Source organism: Canis aureus, chromosome 27, assembly GCF_053574225.1.
Source record: "Canis aureus isolate CA01 chromosome 27, VMU_Caureus_v.1.0, whole genome shotgun sequence".
In the NCBI taxonomy this organism is placed as follows: domain Eukaryota; kingdom Metazoa; phylum Chordata; class Mammalia; order Carnivora; family Canidae; genus Canis; species Canis aureus.
Window position 1 is genome coordinate 3,552,532 of NC_135637.1, and position 26,501 is coordinate 3,579,032.

Sequence of the window (26,501 nt, forward strand, 5' to 3'; positions counted from 1 at the left end):
CCTCTGGGAGATGTAGTTCCGGGGCGAGCGGCACTCTGGGGGATGTAGTTCTGCACGCGCACTTCCGCGGTCGGCCGCGTGAGCCCCGGCGCGGTGGGCCTGAGCTGGAGGGTGTGTGCGGCGGGGGGCGGGGCGGCGAGGCTGCGGGGCCGGGGCGGCCGGGGCGGCCTAGGTGTCGGTGTGGGCCCCGCGGTGACCTCGGCGCACGAGCGAACTGGCTCCGGAGCCCGGTGCGAGGATGATCCGGAGTGAAGGATCGGGCGTGGGAGCGACTGGGGGCGCGAAGGAAGGGGGCGGCGGTGGGGGCCGCCTGCTGTGGCCGTGATGAGGACGCTGGGGGGGGGGTCGTGTCGCTAGGGCCACCGGAGGGCCAAGATGCTGGCGTGTCTGATAAATCAGGGACCTGGGGCTTGGACGGGACCAGTGTTGGTGAAGCCGACCGAGGGAGTTAAGTGGGTACTGGCGGTCTCTGGGGTAATCGTGTTAAGAGGGGAGGGGAAGGGATCGGGGGTGCAGGATCCCCTGGACGCAGTCCTCTGGGCTGTGGGATGGGCCGAGTGTGCCTTGGGGTGCTGTTGTGGGAATCCGTTTGGGGGCGTTCCGAGGGCTCGGAATCGATGGGCCGAGGACTTTATTGACTGGAAGCGCTGGACCGAAGTTCCCGCTGATCAATCAGGACAAAATGTGTGGCGTTCACAAGGCATCTGGATGCAAGTGGATGGGTGGCCCACTAGGGGCTGTGAAGCAGCAGACGGTGGGAGTATTAGTTGGAGGTACCAGGGTATGTGGGTTTATGCAGAGTTGGTGGCCCTTTCAGGTAATGATTAGGAGCACCTGCAGGGGTGTTAGTCGATGGTGGGTAAGCATGGGCTATACTAGAAAGTGAGGTATCATGGGAGGTGAATGGTTGGGGCTTCTGGATAATGAGGGATTGGGTGTGCCTTAGGTATAGTGATGGGGGCTATCAAGCCTGAGGGGGCTCTGTGGGAACAGTGACTGGGGCACTGTTGAGTGGATGGATAACTGGAGGAGGAAGGACTGGAGTCCTGGGGTGGTTCATGGGGACTCAGTGTTGAGGATCTCACTGACTCCACTACTGGTCAACGAATAGAACAGACTCTGTCGAGATTATTGGGTGGGAGTGTGAGGGAACCAGTGATGGGTTTTTTGGCCTCAGTGGTGAGAAGCCTGTGATGAGGGACTGTGCTGTCATAAGCAGTCAGGGGGCCTCTAGGGTTAGGGTTAGGGTTGGTGCATGGGGCTGAGCAAGGAAGAGACTGGAATGATCAGGAGTAAAGAGTCCTGTGGATATCTGATTGGGGGCGGGGCTGTGGAGAGACTTGGATTTTCCTGACTTGTATACTCCTGTGTGTTGGTTTTGTCACTCGGGTTGATAGGGGGCTTTGCTGAAAGAGTCACTGGGGATATGTATGTGTAAGAGGTCCTGGAGGCACAGCCTGTAAAACCGGAAGCTGGGGTCCTGGTGGGATGATGGGCAAGTGGGGGAAGTGATAGTGGGGCTTGTGATGCTCAGTGGCTGTGTAGATTGGAGACTCATGACGGCTCTGTTGTGTTCAGTGAGCAAGGGCCTGGAGAAGTCTCAGGCAGTCAGTGTGGGTACACGGGAGCCTCTGAGAGCTGAAGTTCCGTCCATGGCTGAGGTGGCAGGGGGTTTCAGTCTATTCCAGATCTGGTGGAGGGGCTGTGTGGGACTGAGACCATCTTTGGTGATAGGACATGAATTGTGTTTGTGGGTTTGGGTGGTCATGCATTGACTCAGGCAAGACTCTGATGTAGTGACTTCTGTTGAATGACTATATTCTTTTTTGTTCTTGGTCCTTCTCACTTAGCACATTACATTGTTGGTCTGTGACAGCTCCTTATTTCAGTGTTCTCTGTGACCCTGGTGGCCGTAGGTCCTACCCCATGCTGGCTCAGCCTCCTTGCCCTTCTCCATCCCTGTCTAGCTCCAGCCCTCTGAGTGTGGTGCTCCTTTGTGGGCTTGATCCTCCCACAGCCTTCCCCAGTGGGTTCCTACCTCTCTTCTGGGCTCAGCTAAAAGTCCTTGATTTCCAGGAGGCCTTTTCCAACTGTGTGAGAGAGTATCCTCTATCCATCCATCCCACTGTCGTATTTAAAATTTTTTTCCAAGCACTCTCACAGTCTGAAATTCTTTTATTTGCTTGTTTCCTATCTTAGAATGTCTTTCTTAGAGAGCAGGGACCCTGTCTGTCTTGTTCAGTGGTCTCTCCCATGTGTTCAGAACAGCCTGCTAGTAAGAGGTATTCAGCAAATTGATGCTTTCCTGGTCAGTAGATGAGACTGTGAGCATCTGTGTACATGTGAGTGTAAGCACGTGTGTGAAGGTGTGTACATGTGAGTGAGCATATGTGAGCATGTGTATATATGAGAGAGCACATGTGAGTATGAGCTCTACATTTAAGTGTGTAGGTGTGAACATATATGTGCATGTGAACGTGTGCACATGGGAATGTTGAACATATGAGTGTGAGCATGTGTACATGGGAATGCATGAATGTGTACATGGGAGTGTGTGAACGTTTATGTGTGTGTGACTATGTGTGTACGTGTGAGCATGTGTATATGTGAATGCGAGTGCATGAATACATGTGAATGTATGTGTATGTATATGTGTGTGACCATGTGTGTATTTGTGAGCCTGTGTATATTTTGAATGTGAGAACTTGAGTACATGTGTGTGTGAGCATGAGTATGTGTGCATCTGAGTGTGTGAGTGCATATATGTACATGTGAATGAATGAACATGTGTGAACATGTGTATTTTTTAAATTTTTTTATTTATTTATGATAGTCACACAGAGAGAGAGAGAGAGGCAGAGACATAGGCAGAGGGAGAAGCAGGCTCCATGCACCGGGAGCCCGACGTGGGATTTGATCCCGGGTCTCCAGGATCGCGCCCTGGGCCAAAGGCAGGCGCTAAGCCGCTGCGCCACCCAGGGTTCCCAAACATGTGTATTTGTAAGGGTGTGTGTGTCCTCACAGTATGAGAGAGATTTGATGTGACTGAGAGCAGAGTGCAGGAGAATGTCAGGATCCTGGAGGAGGAAGCCAGAGTGACAGTTTTGGATATTAGTATAGTTGGCACATTCCCTTTTCCAGAGGTGACAGAGAAGATCTGTGCATCAACCCAAAAGGGATCCGAACTAAATAGCTTCCAGGGCAGGAGGGTCTTGATCCCAGGAAGCCCAGGTTTGGGTAGCAATAACTTCTCACACTCATTTTCTCAGGGCTTCCTGAGACCCCCTACCAGTGTCCAGGAGCCTGGAGGAGCACCCTGGGCATCTACCTGTGGAGATGCTCTGCTCTTCCAGAACGTTTTTTCCTGAGATTTGCCCTGGAGCCATATACACTCTTTCACACTGGACTTAAATGGAGTTCAGTTTCATTCTGGGGGTCTGACTTTGTGTCAACACCCTACAAGTGGGCGAGACTTGTGTTATCCTTCTCTTTTTGTGCTGCCAGCCATTCCTCCTGGTCTAGATGCCCTTGCTCTGCTCCTCCCACTGCTTGGGTCAAAATTCACAATCCATCCTGTCTGTCTAGACCGTGGTTCCTGACTGCTCCACAAGAGCCCCCAATGTTAACATGGGGACCTCCGTCCTCTCAGTGACAGAGAAGGAGACATTTAAGGCTGTCAGGTGATGCCGCCACAAGTTGACCCACAGGGTCAGTTAGAGCCAAGTGGTGCTCAGTGTTTCTCTTCTGACTCTGCTCTGTGTGCACAGGGCCCAGCTCCGCTGCCTGAGCTGTGGGGGGGCCCTGGAGCATGTGGTGCTGAGCACAGCCCTTGGCCAAGCTGGAGTAGGTAGTAAATGCCTGGGAGGGGCTGGCGCCGTGGCTCTGCTCTGGTTAGCTGCCCTGGGGTCAAGCCGGCAGTGGGCTAATATCCAGGCTGACTTCTCTGTCCACTGGGACATTGGGGACAGCCTCCCTATGCTTCAGTGAGACAAAGAGCTCTTGCTCTGCAGCTTCTGCAGGAACTCTATCCTCCCTTTGTTCAGTTTATTTTCTGGAAAGGAACCCACAGACCTGTTCACCAGGTTTGGCCTTCCTGAGCAGCCCATCAGCCTGCGGAGACCAGCGGGGCGCACCGCTGGGCTCAGCTGCCGCTCCTGGCCTGCAGGGGCCCCCTGCCAGCGCCGACAAGTCTCCCCTGGCAGGGTTGCTACAAAAGCTGGAGTTTGTCCCTCTCGTCCTGTGGTATACTGGGGATGGTGATTTTTGGACATTTCCTTTCAGGTATGTTCTCAGGAGGGAAATAACATCTCTGCAATTTCACGCCTGTCAAGTCCTTGGCTTTCATCTCATAACTGGTTCATGACTTGGTACATGAAGGAAGGAATTCAAAGTGTAAGTGTGTGTACACATCAAGATGGAGTATTTTTTGTTTATTATACTTACCTGAAATCTTGCTTTTGTTTTTTCCAATAACTCTGCCCAACATACCTGTTACGTAGTTTGCAATTTCGTAAAAACTTTTTATTTTTTTAAAGATTTTACTTATGTATTCATGAGAGACACAGAGAGAGGCAGAGACATAGAGGGAGAAGCAGGCTCCTGGAGGGGAAACTGATGCGGGACTCGATCCTGGAACTCCAGGATCACGCTCTGAGCCGAAGGCAGATGCTCAACCACTGAGCCACCCAGGCATCCCTCTTAAAACCTTTTTAAAATAGCAGTTTTACTCAGTTATGCGGTTATTTGGCCTGTTGAGGAAATAATTAAAATCCAAACCCACCAACCCAAAAATCTCTTTAACAAAAGCAGAAGAAAAAGAAAAAGTTTTATTGTTGAATAAAAATTAAACTTTAAATGAGAATACAGTGAGCTTTGCAGGCAACCTGCTGAGGAGATTACAGAGACGGAAAGAAAGCTCAGTCTTCTCTGTATAGCTAGGCAGGTGTAACCCATTACACACATATTCTCAGGATAAATGATAGGTTGTCACACATAGTGCACACTGCATGTTCCCGGTACTTAGGGAGGCCTTTGTCAAGAGGAAAAGTAGACTCCTTGTGTCTTTGTGATAGGAAGTAGTTTTAAAGTAGTTTTTTTTTTTTTTTTTAATTTTTATTTATTTATGATAGTCACACAGAGAGAGAGAGAGAGAGAGAGGCAGAGACAGAAGCAGGCTCCATGCACCGGGAGCCCGACGTGGGATTCGATCCTGGGTCTCCAGGATCGCGCCCCCGGCCGAAGGCAGGCGCTAAACCTATGCGCCACCCAGGGATCCCAGTTTTAAAGTAGTTTTACACCTGGAAGCCAGGTGCCAGTCCATACTCGGTGAGGGTTCTGACTTCCTGACATGGGAAATGGGAGCCTGTCTTCCTGGACAACTTCAAAGAGAGAGCTCCCAGGTCCTGGGGAAGGACAATTTGGAACTGGAACTGGACCAGGCTTATTTAGCTTTAGGAAGGATTTACACACATTCAAAGGGGCAGAGAAAGAATATACAATTACGGGTTTTCTTTCTTTTTTTTTTTTAATTTATGATAGGCACACAGTGAGAGAGAGGCAGAGACACAGGCAGAGGGAGAAGCAGGCTCCATGCACCGGGAGCCCGACGTGGGATTCGATCCCGGGTCTCCAGGATCGCGCCCTGGGCCAAAGGCAGGCGCTAAACCGCTGCGCCACCCAGGGATCCCAATTACGGGTTTCCTAAAGTGCTCTTTGAGTAGGACTCGGAAGGGACTCTCTTTCCCTTTTCTGCATGAGGGAGAACTCATTTGTTATCTAGTTTTTATGTTATGTTCACCCTTACTGGCCTCTGAGCTCATATTCCCCCAGAGGTGTTAGCTGCTGTCCCACGAGCTCTGGTGACCTGCGCTCGGGAAGGGCTGGGAAGAGCACCGGCGCCAGCACCGCAGACAGCCCTGTGTCCCACCGCCCCATCAGGCATCTCTAGTCAGTGACGTAGACCCTCACAAAGAAGCAGATTTTGGAGCATTGTCCTTGGGGCACAGAGGAGTGTGGGACATGAGGAAGGGCAGCTCTTCGGGGATTTTGATCTGCCTCCATTATGCCTTGGAAATGTGGCCTGGCGGTTCCTGCTGGTTTCTCAGGGGAAGGACACGTACCCACACACAAGCCTCAGTCTCCTCCGCGGCCTCTCTTCTTTTTACTATTTCTGTTGGCTCCTCTGGTCAAGGCTTTCCTTTTGTTCCTGGGCTAATTTCGGAGTAGGGAGCTAGCACCCCAGGCGACTTCATCATCTTGATCTAAAAGGCTCTTCTGTTTACCATCCTGCCTAGAAATGAGTTGCATTTTACTCTATAGCACCTGCCCCAAGAATTTCATGTAATTGCCCCCCAGAAATACGGCTGCAGAATGAGTGAGCCAGGGTGCTATTTCTGGATTTTGTTGATGTCTGCAGTGCATCTTGGTTTGATGATACTCCTCTGAGGGTGTTTGGCTGAAGCCCTAAAGCAAGTGGCCTGAATATGGCATTTATGTTGGGAGCCAGGGCTGCAGTGTGTGGTGCAGACATGGCCAGAGGCAGACTTGGCCGGTAACTCATCTTGCATCCTGCTGCTTACCCCTAGCCTGGTTCAAGTTGTTTGATTTCCCAGTGAGAGAGAACCAAGATTAGATTCCCACAGTAATTACGTCATCTAAAAGAAAATTCCCACTGCGTCTCCAGGCCGTGATTGAGGGACATGATAACTCATGTGTGAGAAAGAAGAAGAGGCCTCAGGACTAGGGGTGCCTTGTCAGTTTACAGACATTTGACCAGAGGCCTCTGCAGAGCGTCAGGACGGAGAGAAGTCACAGAACGAGCAGATTTTTCCAAGCAGCAGAAAATGATCAAGTCACAGGTGAGTTATTTGTTCTCCAATAGTTTTTTTCCCATAGATGTGACAAAGCTCATGGGAAAGTACTAAATACATTTAAATCGTAATCAGAAAATATCAACTTGGAAAGAAGGTGTCAGAGAGCAAAGTGGATTATGGAATCATACAGAAATCTTAAAGTCAAAGCATGGATACTTAGGAGACAAGGTACTTCATTGCTAGAGGTGAGCTGCAGGCCGTCCTCAAATATTCCCACAGTGGAGACAGGAAGGGAAGCAGTGGAGTGCTTGTTTCCTCTGACAAAAGCAGACTAGCTACTCAGTGCAAGCAACCCCTTCCTAATGGTTACTTACACAGACGGTACTTTGATAACTGTTTATGTGGGTGATAGAGTGGACAAAGTCCTAAGTAAACCCTGTAATAAATAAACTTATTTCCCAGTGCTGTTTAACAGTGTTCCTCAATGTGAATCTAAAGTAAAACTCAGAACACAGTTGTTACAGGACCAAACCTGTGGGCCTGGACCACCTATCTTACTTATATTCTAGCTGTAGGAAACAAACCAAAGTCATCTGGCAGAACTGATCATTACAAAACCTTCAAATGGCCCCATAAATATTCTGTCAGTTGGAATTTTGGTACATTTTAGGAAGAAATGTTTCTGCTTCTATTGGCAAAAGCTGGGCATGGTGGTATTCTAGACCTTTAGCCCTTTCTGCTTTTTGTTTGTTTCTTTTGTTTTTGTTTTTTTTTAATATTTTTTATTTATTCATGAGAGAGACAGAGGCAGAGACACAGGCAGAGGGAGAAGCAGGCTTCATGCAGGGAGCCCGATGTGGGACTCGATCTCAGGACCCTGGGATCATGACCTGAGCCGAAGGCAGACGCTCAACCACTGAGCCACCCAGGTGCCCCTCTTTCTGCTTTTTTGACTCGAGAAATGGAGAGTGTCCCGATGGCTGGGGTACAAGTCAGCAGTGCAGTCCTAGAGGACACAGGTGGGTCTCCTGGCAACAAAGAGCTTACAGAGGGTGCCCCCACAGGGTTAACATAGCCTCCAGGGTGGAAGTTGTTTCTTTTTTTTTTTTCCAGTAGGATGGGAAAGCTTTCAGGAGCAGGTCCAAAAAACAAAGATCATTCATATCATTCAATGCCACACTTCCCCGGGTGCTAGGGTTATTCTGGTTTTATTCTTCTGTTGCTAGTATCAGTGTGTCCCATTTAGTAATCAAAACTTTTTAAAAGTTCATCTCCTGTTTTCATCCACACCCATTGTCTGGAAAGATTGATTGTATGCATGAAGGGCAAATATTATGTAACTTAACCAGAAAGATGCATCATGTTTAAGAATTGGCTAGCAGGGCACCTGGGTGGCTCCATTGGTGAAGGCCATGATCTCGGAGTCCTGGGATCAAGCCCCACATTGGGCTTCCTACTCAGTGAGGAGTCTGCTTCTCCCCTCCTTCTGCTGCTGCCCCTGCTTGTGCTCTCTATCTTGCTCTCTCTCTCTCCCAATTAAAATAAATAAAATCTTTAAAAAAAAAGGGGGGGGGGGATTGGCTAACTAAATACAGGTACCTCCATGTCCAGAATTCTCAAATGATTTTAAATGACTTTGCATAGTCTCATGTTCATTAAACCTTCAGGAAGAGGTGATAGGGGATGGAAGCCTTGTGCAGTGCCTGCCATGGAGCCTAAGCCATCAGCAACTGGAAAAGATGGGTGTGTATGTGAAGGCAGCAAAGACAAGCATCCTTTTGGGGAAATGCTGCATGGGGGTCCCAGGTTGTTCTCTTGAGCTGTGTAATTGGGGCTGGGATTATGTTGACCCCTTTAGTCAGCCACATAAATCTTGTCTTTAACTGTCCACTAAAACAGCCTCATGGCTAATCTTGGGCTATTCTCAGATGCAATGAATTGAGGAGACCCCCAGAAAGGAACAAATGTGGTTATGGAAGGCCTGTATAGTGTGGCCCAAGTCAGCAGAACCCATGGGGATGGTTGACCAGACTTCAAGAGAGTGTCCACTGCAGTCACATCTAGTAAAAAAGGCATATAAGGGACAGAAGGCCCAATGAAATCTACCTGTCCAGAACATCCTGACCCATTGGCCCGAGAACTTGTCTCTGGGCAGTGTTGCTACCTTGAGCAGCGTGTGGAAGCCTACATGTGTGTTTTGTGCTGTTTCAGCATCTCCTGATGGCACGGGCAGCATGTGCACACATGCCCAGCTGGCATCTGAGTCTGTGCCACAGGCTAGCCTCGTGTGCTGTGTGGTGGGATCAGTTTCAGTCTCCACGTTTAGTTGATTGGAGCAAGGTTGTTGGCCAGTATAGGGGCCTTTTTGGTGAGCATCGACATGGGTAGCCACAAGCTTATGAAGAGCAGAACTTACTTCTATCCAAAAGGGTCATTCCTGTAGGAGGGCTTGTTTTATATGCCACTCTGAAGCTCACCTGGGGTCTGAGCTAGGGCCCACAAGGAAGGCAGGTCAGTCTTCCACATACCCACTCTCATGGCCCTAGCTGTGGCTGCTGCCATCTGGGCCTGGAGCCAAAGGCTGGCAAAAGTCTACACAGGCATGAAGTCAGTACCAGTAACACATTCAGTGAGGAGGACCAGAATAATAGTGCTTTGGAGCCTGTGGTGCCACGTCTGGTGTGGGGAGGGCAGCTTCCCCTGGGCAGCCCATCAGGTAAAGGCTTTGGTTTGCCTGAGGTTGGGACTGAAAAATCCTAGGGTTTTTTTTTTGTTTGTTTTGTTTTTGTTTTTTTGTGTTTTTAAGATTTTATTTATTGATTGATGAGAGAGACACACAGAGAGAGGCAGAGACAGAGGCAGAGGGAGAAGCAGGTTCCTCACAGGGAGCCCGATGCAGGACTTGATCCCCAGACCTGGGATCATGCCCTGAGCCGAAGGCAGACAATCAACAACTGAGCCACTCAAGGGTCCCCCAAAATCCTAGTTTTTAACCAGGAACCTGACTCCTCCTGAGTTTTAGGGTGTGTGTAAATTTACGTTATCAACATCACAGTCAGGACTTGGAACAATTCCAGTTCTCCAGAGACATTCCCTGAGTCTGGTCCTCCTGCATCTCCAACGCGTGACCCCAACTGACGTGTCCTTGGTCAATGGGAAGTGACAGACTTCAGCCTTTCCCGGAATGTTAGAGCATGTAACCTTCTGATTCTGGCACTTTTCACTCCTATCGTTGAGATCGTCCATGTCTGAAACAGTCTTTACTATCACTGAGCAGTGTCACCAAATAGTATCCCATTACATGAACACGCCATTTTGCTTAGCCTTCCACTTTTGAAGGACACCTTACTTGCTTCTACTTTGTAACTGTCATGTTCACCTGCATATAGTTTGAACAGAAATCTTGAGATGAGCAGAAGTTTTCAGTGTACTTGGGCAGGCACCTGGAATTAGAATTGTTGGGCTGTGCGGTCATCAGTGCTCAGCTTTCTGGGGAGCTTCCATAACATCTTCCAAGGTCACTGCGCCATTTCTGCGTTCCCACCTTCAGTGCATGAGTGCTACTGCTGCTGCTGCTGCGCGTCCTCACTGGCATTTGTCACTGTGTGGGTTTTTAAAATTAATGTTAGCAATTCTAATAGGTATGTGGTAACATCTCATTATACTTTTAATTCATATTTCCCTATTGATAAATAATGCTAAACATCTTTTCATGTTTATTTTTTATCTATATATCTTTTGGTGAAATGTGTGTTAAGATCTTTTTTTTAAGATTTTATTTATTTCTTCATGAGAGACAGAGAGAGACAGAGGCAGAGGCAGAGGGAGAAGGCTCCATGCAGGGAGCCTGATGTGGGACTCAATCTCAGAACCACCCTGAGCAGACACCCAACCACTGAGCCACCCACACACCCCTGTGTTCAGATCTTCTGCTCATCTTTTTTGTTCATTGTATTTAAATAAGAGGGTTTTTTTTTTTTTTTTTTTTTTTTTTTTTTAGTATATGTGATGCAGAAGAGAGCACATGAGGACTTTTTTTTTTCCCATTAAGTTTTTATTTTTAATTCCAGTGTAGCTAACATGCAGTGTTATGTTTGGGGCGCACAGTGTAGTGACTCAGCACTTCCACACATCCCTCTGTGCTCCCCATGGTCTGTGTGCGCTTCATCCCCTGGACCTAGTGCAGTCCTCCTTCCCCTTGCTGACCACAGTTCTCTACAGTGAAGGGTCTGTTTCCTGGATTGTTTCTCTTTTTTCCTTTGCTTGTTTTGTTTCTACAATTCCACATATGAGTGAAATCAGATGGTATTATCTTTCTCCGACTGACTTATTTCACTTAGCACAATACCCTCTAGTTCCATCCATGTTGTTGCAAATGGTAAGATCTCACTCTTTCTGATGGCTGAGTAATGTTCCAGTGTGTGTACACACCACCTCTTCTTTATCCATTCGTCCGTCCATAGACACTGCTTTTCCACATGTTGGCTATTGTAGATAATGCTGCAAAAACATTGGGGTGCATGTATTACTTTCAATTACTGATTTTGTATTCGTTGAGTAAATACCCAGTAATGTGATTAATGGATTCTAGGGTAGCTCTATTTTTAACTTTCTGAGGAACCTCCATACTGTTTTCCAGAGTGGCTGCACCAGCTTGCATTCCCACTAGCAGTGCACGAGGGCTCCCTTTTCTCTGCATCCTCTCCAACACCTGTTGTTTCCTGTGTTGATTTTAGCCATCCTGACAGGTGTGAGGTGATAATCTCATTGTAGTTTTGATTTTCACCTCCCTGAGATGAAATGTTGAGCATCTTTTCATGTGTCTGTTGGCAATCTGGATGTTGTCTTTGGAGGCATGTCTATGTCTTCTGCCCATTTTTGAATTAGATTATTTGCTTTTTGGGGTATTGAGTTATATCAGTTCTGGTATTGAGTTCTATATACTCTGAATACTAACCCTTTATCAGATGTTTCACTTACAAATGTCTTCTCCCATTCTGTAGGTTTTCTTGTAGTTTTGGTGATTGTTTCCTTCACTGTGCAGAAGGTTTTTATTTGATGAAGTCCCAGTAGTTTATTTTTGATGTATTTCCCTTTCTTCAAGAGATGCCCTTTTTTTTTTTTTAATTTTTATTTATTTATGACAGTCACACAGAGAGAGAGAGAGGCAGAGACACAGGCAGAGGGAGAAGCAGGCTCCATGCACCGGGAGCCCGACGTGGGATTCGATCCCGGGTCTCCAGGATCACGCCCTGGGCCAAAGGCAGGCGCCAAACCGCTGCACCACCCAGGGATCCCTATTTATTTATTCATTCATTCATTCATTCATTCGAGAGGCAGAGACATAGGCAGAGGAAGAAGCAGGCTCCCCCTGGGGAGCCCAATGCAGAACTTGATCCCAGGACCCGGGATCATGCCCTGAGCTGATGGCAGACACTCAACAACTGAACCAACCAGGTGCCCCAGATGGGTGCTTTTCAAATATTTTCTCATAGTCTGTGCCTTGTCTATATTCTCTCTCTTAACAGTGTCTTTCACATAGAAAAAAAAATAACTTTGTAAATGTCTGTTTCATTTTTTTTTCTTAAGTTGACCCCATGTTTAGTGTTGTATCTAAAAACTCACTGCTGGGCAGCCGGGGTGGCTCAGCAGTTTAGTGCTGCCTTCAGCCCAGGGCCTGATCCTGAAGACCTGGGATCTAGTCCCAACTCCGGCTCCCTGCATGGGGCCTGCTTCTCCCTCTGCCTGTGTCTCTGCCTCTCTCTCTGTGTGTCTCTCATGAATGAATGAATAAATAAATAAATAAACAAACAAACAAACAAACAAACTTAAAAAAAAAAAAACTGCTGGCACACCTGGGTGGCTCAGTTGGTTAAGTGTCTGCCTTCAGCTCAGGTGACAATCACAGGGTCCTGGCATCAAGCCCTGCATCAAGCTCCTTGCTCTATGGGGAATCTGTTTCTCCTTCTCCCTCTGCTTGCTCCCTCCTGCTTATGCATGAGTGTGCACATTCTCTCTAAGAAATAATAAGATCTTTTAAAAAATAAAAACTCACTGCCAAACCCAGGATCATGCAGGTTCTTTTTCCCCAGAGCTTTATAGTTTTATGTTTTCCATTTAGGTCTATGATCCATTTTGAATTAATTTTTATATAAAGTATGAGGAATGTGTTGAGGTTTATTCTTTTGCTTGTGGATATGCAGTTGTTCTAGCACCATTTGTTGCAAAAACTCCTTTCTTCATGGAATTGCTTTTGCCTTTTGTCAAAAATCAATTGAGCATATGGGGGTCTAGTTTTAAGTTGCCTCTTCTGTTGCATTCGTCTAGTATCTATCCTTTGACTAACACCACCTTGTCTTAGTACCTGTGGCTTCATAGGAAGTCTCAAAACCCGGTCATGTGAATCCTGCAACATTGTTCTTTTCCCACTTGTTCGTTTGCCTTTTGTCCCAAGCCTTCTATATCCTTGTGTCATGGCCTCTGTGACACTTTATTTTTTTCTTGAAAAGACTGAAACATTTTAAGAACATGATTTTTATTCTATTCATATTTCTAGCACCTCTTATAGTTTGGGGAGCCTTAGTTGCACAATACGTGTATTCCAGAAGATCCAGAAGGGGCTAGCTAGTCCTCACAATGTCTGGTGCAGAGCCAGACGGAGGGGTGTTGTAGGGATGTAGACAGAAACCAAAAAATATGACTGTTGTTTGGCAGATGGGTGCCAGGCATGTGGAATATCTGACAGTAGGTGGGACTCGGATAAGAATTCTTCCCAAAGGGTATCCCTGGGTGGCTCAGCGGTTTAGCGCCTGCCTTCGGCCCAGGGCACGATCCTGGAGTCCCGCGTCGGGCTCCCAGCATGGAGCCTGCTTCTCCCTCTGCCTGTGTCTCTACCTCTCTCTCTCTATGTCTAACATAAATAAATGAGGGATCCCTGGGTGGCGCAGAGGTTTGGCGCCTGCCTTTGGCCCAGGGCGCGATCCTGGAGACCCGGGATCGAATCCCACATCGGGCTCCTGGTGCATGGAGCCTGCTTCTCCCTCTGCCTGTGTCTCTGCCTCTCTCTCTCTCACTGTGTGCCTATCATAAATAAAAAAAAAAAAAAAAAAAAAAAAAAAAAAATAACATAAATGAATAAATCTTAAAAAAAAAAAAAAAAAAAGAAAAGAATTCTTTCCAAATACCAGTGGCACTGTCCTTGAGAAGCACTGTGCTTGGGATGCCTGGGTGGCTTAGCAGTTGGGCATCTACCTTTGGCTCATGGCATGATCCTGGAGTCCCAGGATCAAGTCCTACATTGTGCTTCCTGCATGAAGCCTGCTTCTCCCTCCTTGTGCCTCTGCTCCGCGCCCCTCCCCCCCGCCCTCTGTGTGTCTCATGAATAAATAAAATCTTTAAAAAAAGAGAGAGAGAGAGAAGCACTGTGCTTGAACACAATGTAGTCTAATTTCTTTCTTTCTTTCTTTCTTTCTTTCTGATAGTCACACACAGAGAGAGAGAGGCAGAGACACAGACAGAGGGAGAAGCAGACTCCATGCACTGGGAGCCCGAGTGGGATTCGATCCCGGGTCTCCAGGATCGCACCCTGGGCCAAAGGCAGGCGCCAAACCGCTGCGCCACCCAGGGATCCCCTGTAGTCTAATTTCTTAATGGATAGGTAGATGGATAGATGAGTGAATTCAAAATGATAAATATCTTAACATATTTGTTTCTCTTGAGGTATAATGTAAGATTAGGATGTTATATTAAATATCAATTGCTGTGTAACAAATTACGCTAACCTCAGTGGCTAAAAACACAAACATTTACCCCACAGTTTCTCTGGGTTGAAGTTTGCCAGCTGCACCTACATCTGGTTCCTGTTCAGGATTTCACATGGCCCTGTGACAAGGATGGTGGGCCAGGCTGTGGGGCATTCAGGGTGCAGTAGGGAGATGGTCCTCCTCCAGGCTTGGTCATGTGGGAGTTGTGCGCCTCAGTTCCTTGCCACAGGACTGCTTCACTGCGTGGCAGCTGAATTCCCCCGAGAGAGCAAGACAGGCTTCCCAAGATGGGGGAGTAATCTCAGACATGCCATCCTATTGCAGTTGTCTTCAGCGTCAGTGAGTCAGTAAGTCCAGCACACATTCTGGAGGGGAGTATGACACAAACACAGACACCAGGAGTCAGAGATGGGCGAGGCTGCCTCCCACCCTGGAGGAGAAAGCCCATATCCTGCCATGAGGACTACCTCAGGTATAACAATGATTATGCTTTTCTAGATCTCCTTTGAGGATGTGGCTGTGGACTTCACTTTGGAGGAGTGGCAGCTACTTAATCCTACTCAGAAGAACTTGTACAGAGATGTGATGTTGGAGAACTATAGCAATCTAGTTTTCTTGGGTAAGAATATTCTTATATAAATAGTGTGTATCCAATAACTGGGGCCTCTAAAATGTTTACTAATTTTGGACCTAAGTTTCAGATGTCAAAGATTCTTTAATTTCTATACCCAATTGAAAGATTTTTGGTTCACTTGCTTTGTTTTACAACCTTTGCAGTGAATATTCTTCATATTTAAGAGTCCATCATTGCAAGGAATTGGGTCCAAGTTGTCTGTGTTTCCACTGAACAGGTTATCACATTATCAGACCTGATGCAATTTTCAAGCGGGAGCAAGAAGAGCCGTGGATGGTGCAGAAAGAAGTTCTAAGTCAGAGCTTTGCAGGTGAGAGGGAATCAGGTGTATGTGTACAGTGCAAATTGAATCTCGGGTTTTTGATGATAGGTTGCTTATAATGTTTTGAAAAGTTATTCATAAAACTGCTGGAAGTTCCTAAGTCTTTAGAGTTGGCTCAGGGCTAGTGACCTGAGTTCTCCTGGTTTCTAATGTGCTCTGTCCTGGTCTCCACATCAGGATGTGTCCTCTTTGTGCGGAGCTGGTGATGGCACGTTCCCCCTTCCCTAGACAGCGGCACGAGCTGGTGGCCAGCATTTAGGACAAGGATCCTCCTCCCAGCCCGCCTCAGCTCCCTCCGCCTCTCCTGCACTTCCACCCAGCAGGGGTGGGCTTCCTTCTTCCTCCTGAAGAATTCATAACTTTCTCCTGTTACAGGGACGCCGACTGAGTCCTTCTTTTTTTCTTTTCTCTAATTTTCCAGATTTCTGATTTAAACCCATAGAGAGTAGAAGATGAACCCATGCAGGTAGAATAAAAACCAAATAACGTAAGCCTGGTGAGGACACTTTGCCTCGCCCATCTTCTGTGTAGACTAAGCCCTTTGCAGGCAGCTCCCTGGGTGCTTTTCACTGCATTGATGTCCACCTTCTCGAGGCTTCTCACTAACCCTTCAAAGAGACTACTAATTTTCAAATCCCCAAGTGCTGTGTGATATTTTAACTACATTTATGTTGGAGGACCTCATGGTATGGCAACATCTTATCCATTTGTTTTTTGTTTTTAATTTCTGTTGCCAGAAGTCAGGGCTAACTCCATTCAAACTAGTTTCTTCCTCCAAGCCTTTCATACATTTTTCTCTGCACTTGAGCCTTTGATCCTCAGATCCTTTCCCCACGTGGACACTATGTGTCTCTTCAGTTTGAGCCATTTCTCATACCCAAGGAGTGTTGATTCCCAGTGTGTGATCTCTGCCCACTTAGGATTGCATTATGGGAACTTTGGCCCTAGTCAGACATTATCTGGGACTTTTCACCAATTTTTAACCAAGTAGGTCTTAATGATTCCCCCCCACACACACATAGAAGGACTGCAAGGAACATATTCTCTCTCCCCTGTAGAATTTATAGGGTATAATTATTAAATGTTTCATTAAGTGAGTGTTGTGGGGCCAGGTAAGGCAGGACCTTTCTTATCAAGTATTACTTTAAGGCAAAGGTTTTTATCTAAGCAAGTGTCTCAGCTTACCTTAGGAAATACTTCAAATTATAGATGTCCAGGTTCCATTCCCATGGATGATTAGGTCCGGGTATGTGTAGCTTAGAAAATACTAACTGTGCAGATAGGTTTTGTATTCACTCATTAATGTAGAACAACCAGTATTATGTGGCATAGAGAAAGAGTCATGAAATAGGAACAGAGAAGTTTAACATAGAATAAAATGCAGAACTATATTTATTCAATAATTCAGTATTTGAGCAAAAAGTATTTATATTAAAATGCAAAGTTATTTATCAAGATTAATGATACAGAGGGGAACTGCTTTAGAAGTCCAGTTGTGAATGAACAGTGTTTATCCTACATGTATTGAGGGCTTGCTCTGTGCTATGTATAGATGTACATCAGTGACAAGTACAAACTTATTCCTTGCCCTCAGGGTTTACACTCTTGTGGGGGACACAGAAATAAGATGATTACCTCTTTGATAAGTACTATAAAGGAAATAAACAGTATATTGTTAGGATGCCCTCGAAATGATTTTTACACTTGAATGAGCCATGCCGAAAACTAGGAAGAGCATGCCAAATAAAAGGAACAGCCATTGCAAAGGTCCTGAGGCAGGAAAGGCCTCTGGGCTCAAAGGGATGGGAAGGAATTCAGTATGGCTAGCAGCAGTGAGCAAAAGTGTGAGAGGAAGTCAGAGAGATTGGAAAAGATTAGGGCATGCCAGAACATACAAGCCATGACAAAAGCATGCATTTTTCTTTTCTTTTTTTTTTTTTTTTTCCAGCAAGGGAGTAAAAAGCCTGATCACATTTTCTAAAGCTCACTGGCTCTCTGGAGACTAGAACTGGGAGGGAGCAAGAGTGGGAGTAGGAATATCAGTTTGAAAACTACAGTGAAAGCAGGCAGTGTGGACCAGAGTATGACAGAGACAAGTGGGTTCACCTGTGCCTGGCCCTGAATAATACCAGTAAGAAACAACATACTTCTTTTCCAAAATGACAAGATTTCTTCTTTCTCTTCCTCCCCCTCCCTCTCCTCCTCCTCCCCCTCCTCCTCCCCTTCCCCCCTCCCCCTCCCCCTTCTTCTTCTTTTCTTCTTTGAGAGAGAGGGCACGGGGTGTACAGGGAAAGAGAGAGAGAGAAGCAGAATCTCAAGCAGACTCCCTGCTGAGCACAGAACCTGACACAAGGCTCAATCCCAGGACCCTGAGACAATGACCTGAGCTGAAATCAAGAGTTGGACGCTCAACCAACTGAGCTACCCAGGCACCCCAAAGTTTTTTATTTCTTAAATATATTTTTTAAAGATTCTATTTAATTATTCATGAGAGACACAGAGAGGCAGAGACATAGACAGAGGGAGAAGCAGGCTCCATGCAGAAAGTCTGATGTGGGACTCAATCCAAGGACTCTGGGATAACACCGTGAGCCAAAGACAGACACTCAACCGCTGAGCCACCCAGGTGTCCCTATTTCTTAAATATTTTGATGCAGTTGAACTACTTGAATATTATTTTATATTATTTATTGACTTGTATATATGTTAATTTTATTTATTGTTTTGATTCTAATTTAAGGTTTTTATTTCTTTACTCAGCTTTCATGAAACCATTTTTTATAAACGCTTTAGGTGGATTTCACACTTACATGTCTACGTATGACACTTGCTATTAATCTCCAAACTTTTTCTCAGTCATTTCCATCTCAATAGTTTTAGTACCTCCACTCACGCTGGAAACATGAAGTCCTTTTATTTTCTAAATCAGCAGCTCTAATTGGACCTTTTTTTGAAATTCTGATATGTCCAAGAATTAGATAAGTCTCTGCCTACAGCCCCCTACACACACACACACACACACAATCCTGCAGAGAAGAAGTTGACTTCTATTTGAAGTCTCTCAAAATCTTTTGTCTTGCAGTGTACCTCCTGGGAATGTTACCTAACAATAGCTAGTAAAGAATATCATAAAATAAACAAACCTTCACTTTAAAATATCTAATAAATGGTCATGTTGTGGAAATCACAAATTGTACTTACCAGGTAACAGAAAGTCTATCCTAATGTTATCTAAAGAGTTCTTGTGGTTTGGAATGATTTTCATTGACAGGATTACATGTAGGTTCATTATATAAATGATAGATTCAGTTAAAGTGTCAAAAAACCTAAATAAAAGTGTAGATGCTGAGCTCTGGAGAACTCTTGGATAACCCCAAGAAATAGAAGTCAGTGATGTCAGTTATTCAGGTGACAATTGTAAATGAGAATGTTCTTTAAATGTAATGATCGTTCAGGAACCTAATGTTTCTTGACTTTTGGATAAAAACTTGATATCCTGTATTTACTATGCACTGCACTCAGTGATCCTCCTTTAATAGCACAGCATACACCAGTCTTGCTCTTCTGTGTGCTTGTTACTCTTAGCATTCACAGTATTGTGAGGACTCTTGACGCAGAGAGTGCTTACCTGTTTTCTTCCCTCATCTTCCCTCTGTATATACAGCAGATAATCAGATTGTTGTCGAGTAAGTAAATCAATCACTAGTATTTGAGCATAAACGCTCATGATCACTGCTTCTTGAGCATATTTCATCTTTTCTCATTTAAAGTTTATGTTTATAAACATTTGTAACTTTTAAATGTTTTCATTTCTGTTAGAAAGGTTTTAAAGCTTTTATATAAATTCCAATTAGTTAACATACAGTGTATGTCAAAATTTTTAATGTCCAGTAAGTAGATATTATATTTTGGAGGATTTTGTTTTGTTTTGTTTAGTTTTGTTTTTAAAACTGGGATCCTAGGCTCTATGTCAGTTTTATTCAATGAGCATAATTGTTGGGGGATTTATACAGTATGATTCATTTTTTTCCTTTTTAGAAGAAGTCTGGCTAGATAACAGTCTCAAAATGTGGCACCAGGATAATCAAGACAAGCTTAGAAGTATGGAGAGAGGCCATGAATATGATGTTTTTAGGAAAATATTTCATTCAAGCATTAACTTTGTTCATTTAGGAATGAGACCCCATAAATGTGGCACAGGTGAAAAAAGTTTGAAACATCCTTTTGAGTTTCTTATTCCAAAAAATAACCATGGAAGAAAAAAGCTTGATGAGCTCAATAAGAAATATTTATTCTATATCAAAGCTGATAGAACCCATGGTGGAATGGCATACTGTGGTTGCAGTAAATGTAGAAAAGCTAGCAGTACAGGGTCGTGGCCCAATGCAAACCATATAACACATACAGGAGTCCATTTATGCATGGAATGTGGCAACGTTTTTAATAAGAAGTCACAGCTCATTATACATCAGCGAACTCACACAGGAGAGAAGCCCTATGGATGCAGTGAATGTGGGAAAGCCTTCTCACAGAAGTCATTGCTCACTATTCATCAAAGGACTCATTCAGGAGAAAAACCATATGGGTGTGGTGAATGTCAAAAAGCTTTCAGTAGGAAGTCACTGCTTATTTTACACCAGAGGACTCACACAGGAGAGAAGCCATATGGATGCAGTGAATGTGGGAAAGCCTTCAGCAGGAAGTCACAACTTAAAAGACATCAGAGGACTCACACAGTAGAGAAGCCCTATGGCTGCAGTGACTGCGGGAAAGCCTTCTCCCAGAAATTAAAGCTCATTACACATCAGAGAACACACACAGGAGAGAAGCCCTATCAATGTAGTGACTGTGGGAAAGCCTTCTTCTGGAAGTCACAGCTGATTACTCATCAGAGGACTCACACAGGGAAGAAACCATATGCATGTAATGAGTGTACAAAAGCGTTCAGCAGGAACTCACTGCTCATCAGGCATCAGAGGATCCACACAGGAGAGAAGCCCTATGAGTGCAGTGAGTGTGGGGAAGCCTTCATCAGGAAACCACAACTTCTCAAGCATCAAATTACTCACACAGGAGAGAAGAACTATCAGTGCAATGATTGTGAGGAAGCATTCTTTAAGAAGTCAGAGCTGATCAGACATCAAAAAACTCACTTAGGGGAGAAACCCTATGGGTGTGTTGAATGCGGAAAAACCTTCTTTGGGAAGTCACAGCTGCTAACACATCAGAGAACTCACACTGGAGAGAAACCATATGATTGCAGTGAGTGTGGGAAAGCCTTCACCCAGAAGTCCAGCCTGATATCACACCAGAGGACACACACAGGGGAGAAACCCTATGAGTGCACTGAATGTGGGAAAACCTTCAGTGAGAAGTCAAGCCTTATTCATCACCAGAGAACCCATACCGGAGAGAAACCCTTTGAATGTGGTGAATGTAGGAAAGCATTTGCCTGGAAGCCACAGCTTCTTAGGCATCAGAGAATTCATACAGGGGAGAAACCCTATAAATGCAGTGAGTGTGGGAAAGCTTTTGTTCAGAAAGTGCAGCTCATTAAGCATCAGAGAAATCATACAGGAGAGAAAACCTATGGATGTAGTGATTGTGCAAAAGCCTTCTTTGAGAAGGCACAGCTTGTTATACATCAGAGAATTCACACAGGAGAGAGACCCTATAAATGTGGTGAATGTGGGAAGTCTTTTACCAGAAAGTCACACCTTATGAGACATCAGAGAATCCATACAGGAGATAAATACTATGTGTGCAGTGAGTGTGGGAAAGCCTTCAGCAGGAAGTCCCAACTCGTGATTCATCAGAGGACTCACATACTCTAGGAACCATGTGAGTGCTGGAATGTGAAAAATCTCCTATCAGACATCATGCCTTCTGACATGTCAGAGGACACACATACACGGGAGGAACCCTGTCAGTGCCCTGGGAAGGCAAGTCTCACCCAACACTTGATAAAAGAGGGAATCTTTTGAAGTAGACAGTGTAAGAGAGCCTTCTCCTAGAAAACACAACTGGTTACAAATTACTGACTTAACATGGAATTCTTATCAATATTGTGGTACAGAATCTTGTAGTCAGAAGTGACAGCTCATTGTTAGAGGAACTACACTCAAGGAGAAACTGGGCCGTTGTAAAAAGCAAGTGAAAGGGTTCATGAAGAAAAGATAACTCACAGTACACTAGAGAATGCATACACAAAGGAAATACTGAATAGTATGAATTAGAGATTTTAATATAGAAGAGCAGTCCTAGTTTGAAGAATTTGGATAAGCATGATCCTATTGAAAGAGTTCTTTAACGTTGTGTTTGTTGTATCTAAGTTTTTATTAAAATAGTTATTTTTTAAGTGGTAGATGTGTTTAAAGTATGAAGACTTCTGCTTTCTGCTACGGTGGTATGGCAAGGAACAGATTAATTCCCCTGCCTTGAACAGCTAGAACCTGTAAAACATAAATGAAATGATAGTTTTGAAATCTATGGCAGGCAGAAGTTTGTGATTCCTGGCAGAAGGTAGACAGAGTGAGGTGAGCCCCATGACAGCCCAGCCTAGTGCCTGGTGGCAGTTCCCAGGCTGCAGTATTGTTGAAGAGAACTACTGACTTGGCATTTGGGGAGGCCATGGTAGCTAGAATTTGCAGGGAAAGGTACTGGGGAGGAGGGAGCTTTCCAGAAAGAGGGCTGCAGAAATCCAAGGAGTCCTCTTGAGTCTCTTGGTTTAGTGCTGATCTGCATATGTGTGAAAGGAAAAAGTAGTTCTGGAAAGCAGTAGGCTGAACAGTTCCTAGAAATCAAAGCAGGGCTGCGAGTAAAGTTCCCACCAGCTTTGAACACATGGGGCATCAGGTAGGGTTCTCAGCAGAGTAGACCTTGTGAAGTAATTAACCCTAGATTAAAATCCACTCGGGACCCACAGTGTGTGGCATCCAAAAACTTAGCTGGCATGCGAAGAAGCTACATGAATACAACTTGTAACCAGGACAAAAAATGATTCAGTAGGAAGAGACATAAAAGAGACCAAGACAGTTGGCATTAGATAAGGATGTTCAAGTAGCTTTTATAAATACACAGGAAAATGTGAATGTGATAAAACCTGAAGTGGAAGATGTATTTTAAAAAGCCCAAGTGTGGGGATCCCTGGGTGGCTCAGCAGTTTAGCACCTGCCTTTGGCCCAGGGCATGATCCTGGAGTCCCGGGATCAAGTCCCACATCAGGCTCCCTGCATGGAGCCTGCTTCTCTCTCTGCCTGTGTCTCTGCCTCTCTCTCTCTCTCTCTCTCTGTCTCTCATGAATAAATAAATGAAATCTTTTTTTAAAAAAGCCCAAGTGCAACTTCTCAAGATGAAAACAGTAGTATCTGAGGATTAAAAAAATGACCAAAAAAAGCCAACTTTGGATGGAATTAAGAACAGATCAGACAAAGAAGAAGAAACGTTGATGAACTTAAGTACAAACAAAAACTGTCCAACTGCTGTACACAGAGAAAAAAAAGACTGGAAGAAAAGAGAGGAGGGAGTCAGTTGCAGTGGGACAACCAACATACATCCGAAGTGGAGTCGTAGGAGAGGATGGGGAAGAGGCATGAGAAAGTATTTGAGTAAATAATGGCTGAAATGTTTACACATAGGATGAAAAGTGTGACACCACATATTTCAGATGTTCAAAGAACCCCAAACAAGATGTGTAAAGAAAATCCTGCTAATGGACATCATAGTCAAATTAATGAAGAACTATTATAAGACACCTAGAGAAAGATAGGATATGGTCACAGAGCAGAGAACGACAGCACACTCCTGCCCAGAAAGTACTTGAGCAAGAAGACAGAGTGACCCCTGCAACCTGGCATTTGTCTGTTACCCATCTTTCAAAAATGAAAGCAAAAGAAGACTTTTTCAGAAAAAGTCAAAGAGAATTTATTAGCTGTAGGCCTTCCTTCAGGAAACCTTAAAGTAAGTTTCAGCACAGCAGGAAAATCATCTTCAATAGAAATGTGGGTCTACAGGACAAAATGAAGAGTTCTGGAAAAGATGAATATGTGGATAAACAATAAATGATTTTTTATTCAAATTCAAATTCAAAGATTTTTTTTTTAAATCTTTGAAAAAGGTAATTGATTGCTTAAGGCCAAAGTAGTAACAATGTATTGTGGGAGTAAAGTGTACAACAACACCACCACTTAGGTATGAATTTTCAAACACAGTTAAATAGATTGCATGATGTGAGTTAGAAACCTGTTTCTCAGGCTCAGAGTGACTCTCTAGCAGCTACACTGCACATAGGCTGGACCTGGATAGGTCCTGGTTGTGACCTACTTCTCCCTGCCCTGCACTCTCAGGGGCTGCCCCACTAGTTTTTCTGCTTAGGCTCAACCATGGGAGGGGCTAGATCAGCCGGCGGGAGAGGAAAGGCTGGAACATGTATTCCTCCCAGCTCCCCTTACTGGACCTTGGTTTTGGGCAAGTGTATGCCTGTATGGCTGCAGCTCCTGCTGGGCAGCGCTCCTCTGGGGCTGTAGACTTCTCAGTTAACACCTCCCTCTCCTTGCTCTTCAGATACTTTACCATCTCTGGTTGGTGTCCTTAATTCTGAACACATATGTAAATAGTCCCTCTATTAAATGTTCTTGAGTTAATATTCTGAGTGTACCATTTGTTTTCTGTGCCATGTTAAATGATGAGCATTTAACAAAATTTTGAGTGTCAACTATTGGTACATGTGCCTCATAGGGCATAGACTGATATCTATCAAGATTTCCCATACTGAGTGTCAATGTTTTCTCTTAGTTTTTAAACAATTCAATAGAAATTAGATTACAAAGTTCTTTGTGTTTTTTTGTTTTGTTCTGCAAATGTGAATGGCTCCACAGATTATCATCTGCTACATATCTAATGGTCTTGCAGTTATTACCAACCCTTCTTCAATAAGAGAAACTAAAACATTTATGAAGTCTCATGCTATCTCTGGATTAGCCAAGCAATTTACAAAACACACTGGCATTATGTTCAATATGTATGAACAAGAAAAAGATAATCAGTTACTGCATGAGGTAGAAAGGAATGATTGTGCTGTGCATACCGTCATTCCGTATTGTGCTGCTTTTTATTCTATATAATCTGTAGTCCATGGACAAGATTCTCATGTCAGTAGTCAGAATTGCCAGAGTCTCTAAAGCTCCACACCATTGCCCATCACCAACACCATAGTCTAGTCAAGTAGACTACCAATGATCCCCAACACAGCAGCCCCATACGTGGTCATTTGTCAAACACCTCTTAAGAATTTCACCTTTCTTTATTATCTCTCACCCAGTCCTTTTCCCTTGGTACCCAGAGCACTTTTGAAGGGAAATAATTGCCATCAGGCTACCCAGCTGCATTTTCTCTCCAGGTGCTTTTCCATTTCAATACGCATTTTGAGGAAGCTTTTCATGCGGGTCTTCCATTTTGTATAACCCTGAAACACACCATTCACAATGCAGTCTGTGCCTATAAACTTGTGTATTACACTGGTCCTGTCTTTAAGGAATTAGCTTGCAAATGAAATCAATGTCTCGAGGCTTGGTAGTTGGAATATAGTGCTGTGACAGTTACCTTTAACAGTTTCTCTGTAATAGGACTGTGTGCTCTATATCTGGTAGCAAAATGGTTTCTACCAATACAGCTCTCCTCGGGCCCCATGTATTTGTCACATAGTGAAGGCAAGGACATGCTCACTCTCCTCTTAGAAAACTTGGGACGCCTGGGTTGCTCAGTGGTTAAGCATCTGTGTTCAGCTCAGGGCGTGATGCTGGGGTCTGGGGATCAAGTCCCATGTCGCGCTCCCTGCAAGGAGCCTGCTTCTTCCTCTCCCTGTCTCTCTGCCTCCTTTCTGTGACTCTCATGAATAAATAAAATCTTAAAAAAAAAGGAGAAGAGAAAACTTTCTCTCATGATGTCTGCAGCTTAGAAGCAGGCAGTGTAACATCTCATTACCAGCTCACAAGCATGACAAGTAATAAGTTCCAGCATTGCATGCCCCATCTGTGGATTTAGTGATGCTATCTGATCATTGTTTATTTCCGTTGTGGGGTCTTTGCAATTTAGAGCACAGTCATTACTCATTGTATCTGGGTAGTCTTGACTTCATGTCATTGTGACTGTTACTTCCAGAATGCTAGGATTAAATAAGCCAGGAACACCAATGTTAATACCTAAATCATTATACTTAGGTATTTTACAACACCTACATCATTACAAGTGCCCAACACAGAATGTATTGCTTTAGAAGCAGTCATTGGTAAGATGAAAAGAATACAAATGAAATGACATTTGTCATTTGAAGTTCTCATTTAAAGCACTGCTATCATTCCTGTCATTAAAATTTATAGAAAAGCCACATTAAGCTCAGATTCACAAGAAGATGGGGAAGCAGATTAACTTCTGGTGTTTGTTAGAGTGGTCATGTTAAGGGAGCATTTAAACCACGGACTTGCTACCGCTGTAGCCAGCAAAGTGGCTTGTGGGTTTATCTCCAAACTGTGATGATCACAGGGCAGCTATCAGTGAATGAGCAAGTTAATGTATACTTACTCTATCACATGTTTGTACAGAGCAGGGTGTGTCAGGTGAGGACACCTGAGCTCCTGGCCAGCTATGTTTCACATACAAGGTTAGGTCAGACCACTAAGGGGAAAGGTTGGGCCTCTGTCATTTTGTGAGGAGCAGTCTGTGAACTGTCTTCACTGCCTGGTACACCGAGAGCACAAACTGTGCTAGCTCAGACCTATTGCCACACTGCTCTTTGCTGTATTGGAAAACAAATTCTTTGTACCTATATGTTTACTCAGTAAACTGTTCAATGATTGAGTATGCGTGTGTGTGGTTCTTGGTAACAGGGAACTCTAGCCTCCATTCAGCTAAGCATCGCAAACCAAATCTGAGTTCTCAGTCAGCGTCCAGGTTTATCATCCACACACACCTGA

General features: G+C 44.7%; 2 protein-coding genes across 9 annotated transcripts in view; both read left to right on the plus strand.

Moving 5' to 3' along the window:
- The first annotated feature begins 26 nt into the window (after positions 1 to 26).
- ZNF605 (zinc finger protein 605) lies at positions 27 to 26,385 on the plus strand. 8 transcript variants are annotated; one of them, XM_077875075.1, is made up of 6 exons: positions 27 to 111; positions 4,282 to 4,392; positions 6,683 to 6,857; positions 15,074 to 15,194; positions 15,427 to 15,519; positions 19,570 to 26,385. In XM_077875075.1, the coding sequence occupies exons 3-6, from the start codon at positions 6,843 to 6,845 to the stop codon at positions 21,363 to 21,365; spliced, it is 2,025 nt and encodes a 674-aa protein (XP_077731201.1). In that variant the 5' UTR covers positions 27 to 111; positions 4,282 to 4,392; positions 6,683 to 6,842; the 3' UTR covers positions 21,366 to 26,385. The 8 variants fall into 8 exon arrangements, with proteins under 8 accessions (XP_077731201.1, XP_077731199.1, XP_077731206.1 ...); XM_077875076.1 differs by lacking the exon at positions 27 to 111 and adding an exon at positions 187 to 230; XM_077875077.1 differs by lacking the exon at positions 27 to 111 and adding an exon at positions 328 to 452.
- CHFR (checkpoint with forkhead and ring finger domains) overlaps positions 17,536 to 26,501 on the plus strand; it is a 70,967-nt gene continuing 62,001 nt past the window's right edge. Inside the window, exon 1 of the mRNA XM_077875063.1 lies at positions 17,536 to 17,662. The gene's annotated coding sequence lies outside the window, so the exon portion shown is untranslated. The remainder of the gene's footprint in view (positions 17,663 to 26,501) is intronic.

Excerpts from the sequence above, each read along its gene's own strand:
- ZNF605 (XM_077875073.1), top strand. The coding sequence starts at position 4,360 with ATGACTTGGTACATGAAGGAAGGAATTCAAAGT. Across the intron at positions 4,393-15,073 it reads TGAAGGAAGGAATTCAAAGT|ATCTCCTTTGAGGATGTGGC; the intron begins GTAAGTGTGTGT and ends ATGCTTTTCTAG. Across the intron at positions 15,520-19,569 it reads TCTAAGTCAGAGCTTTGCAG|AAGAAGTCTGGCTAGATAAC; the intron begins GTGAGAGGGAAT and ends TTTCCTTTTTAG.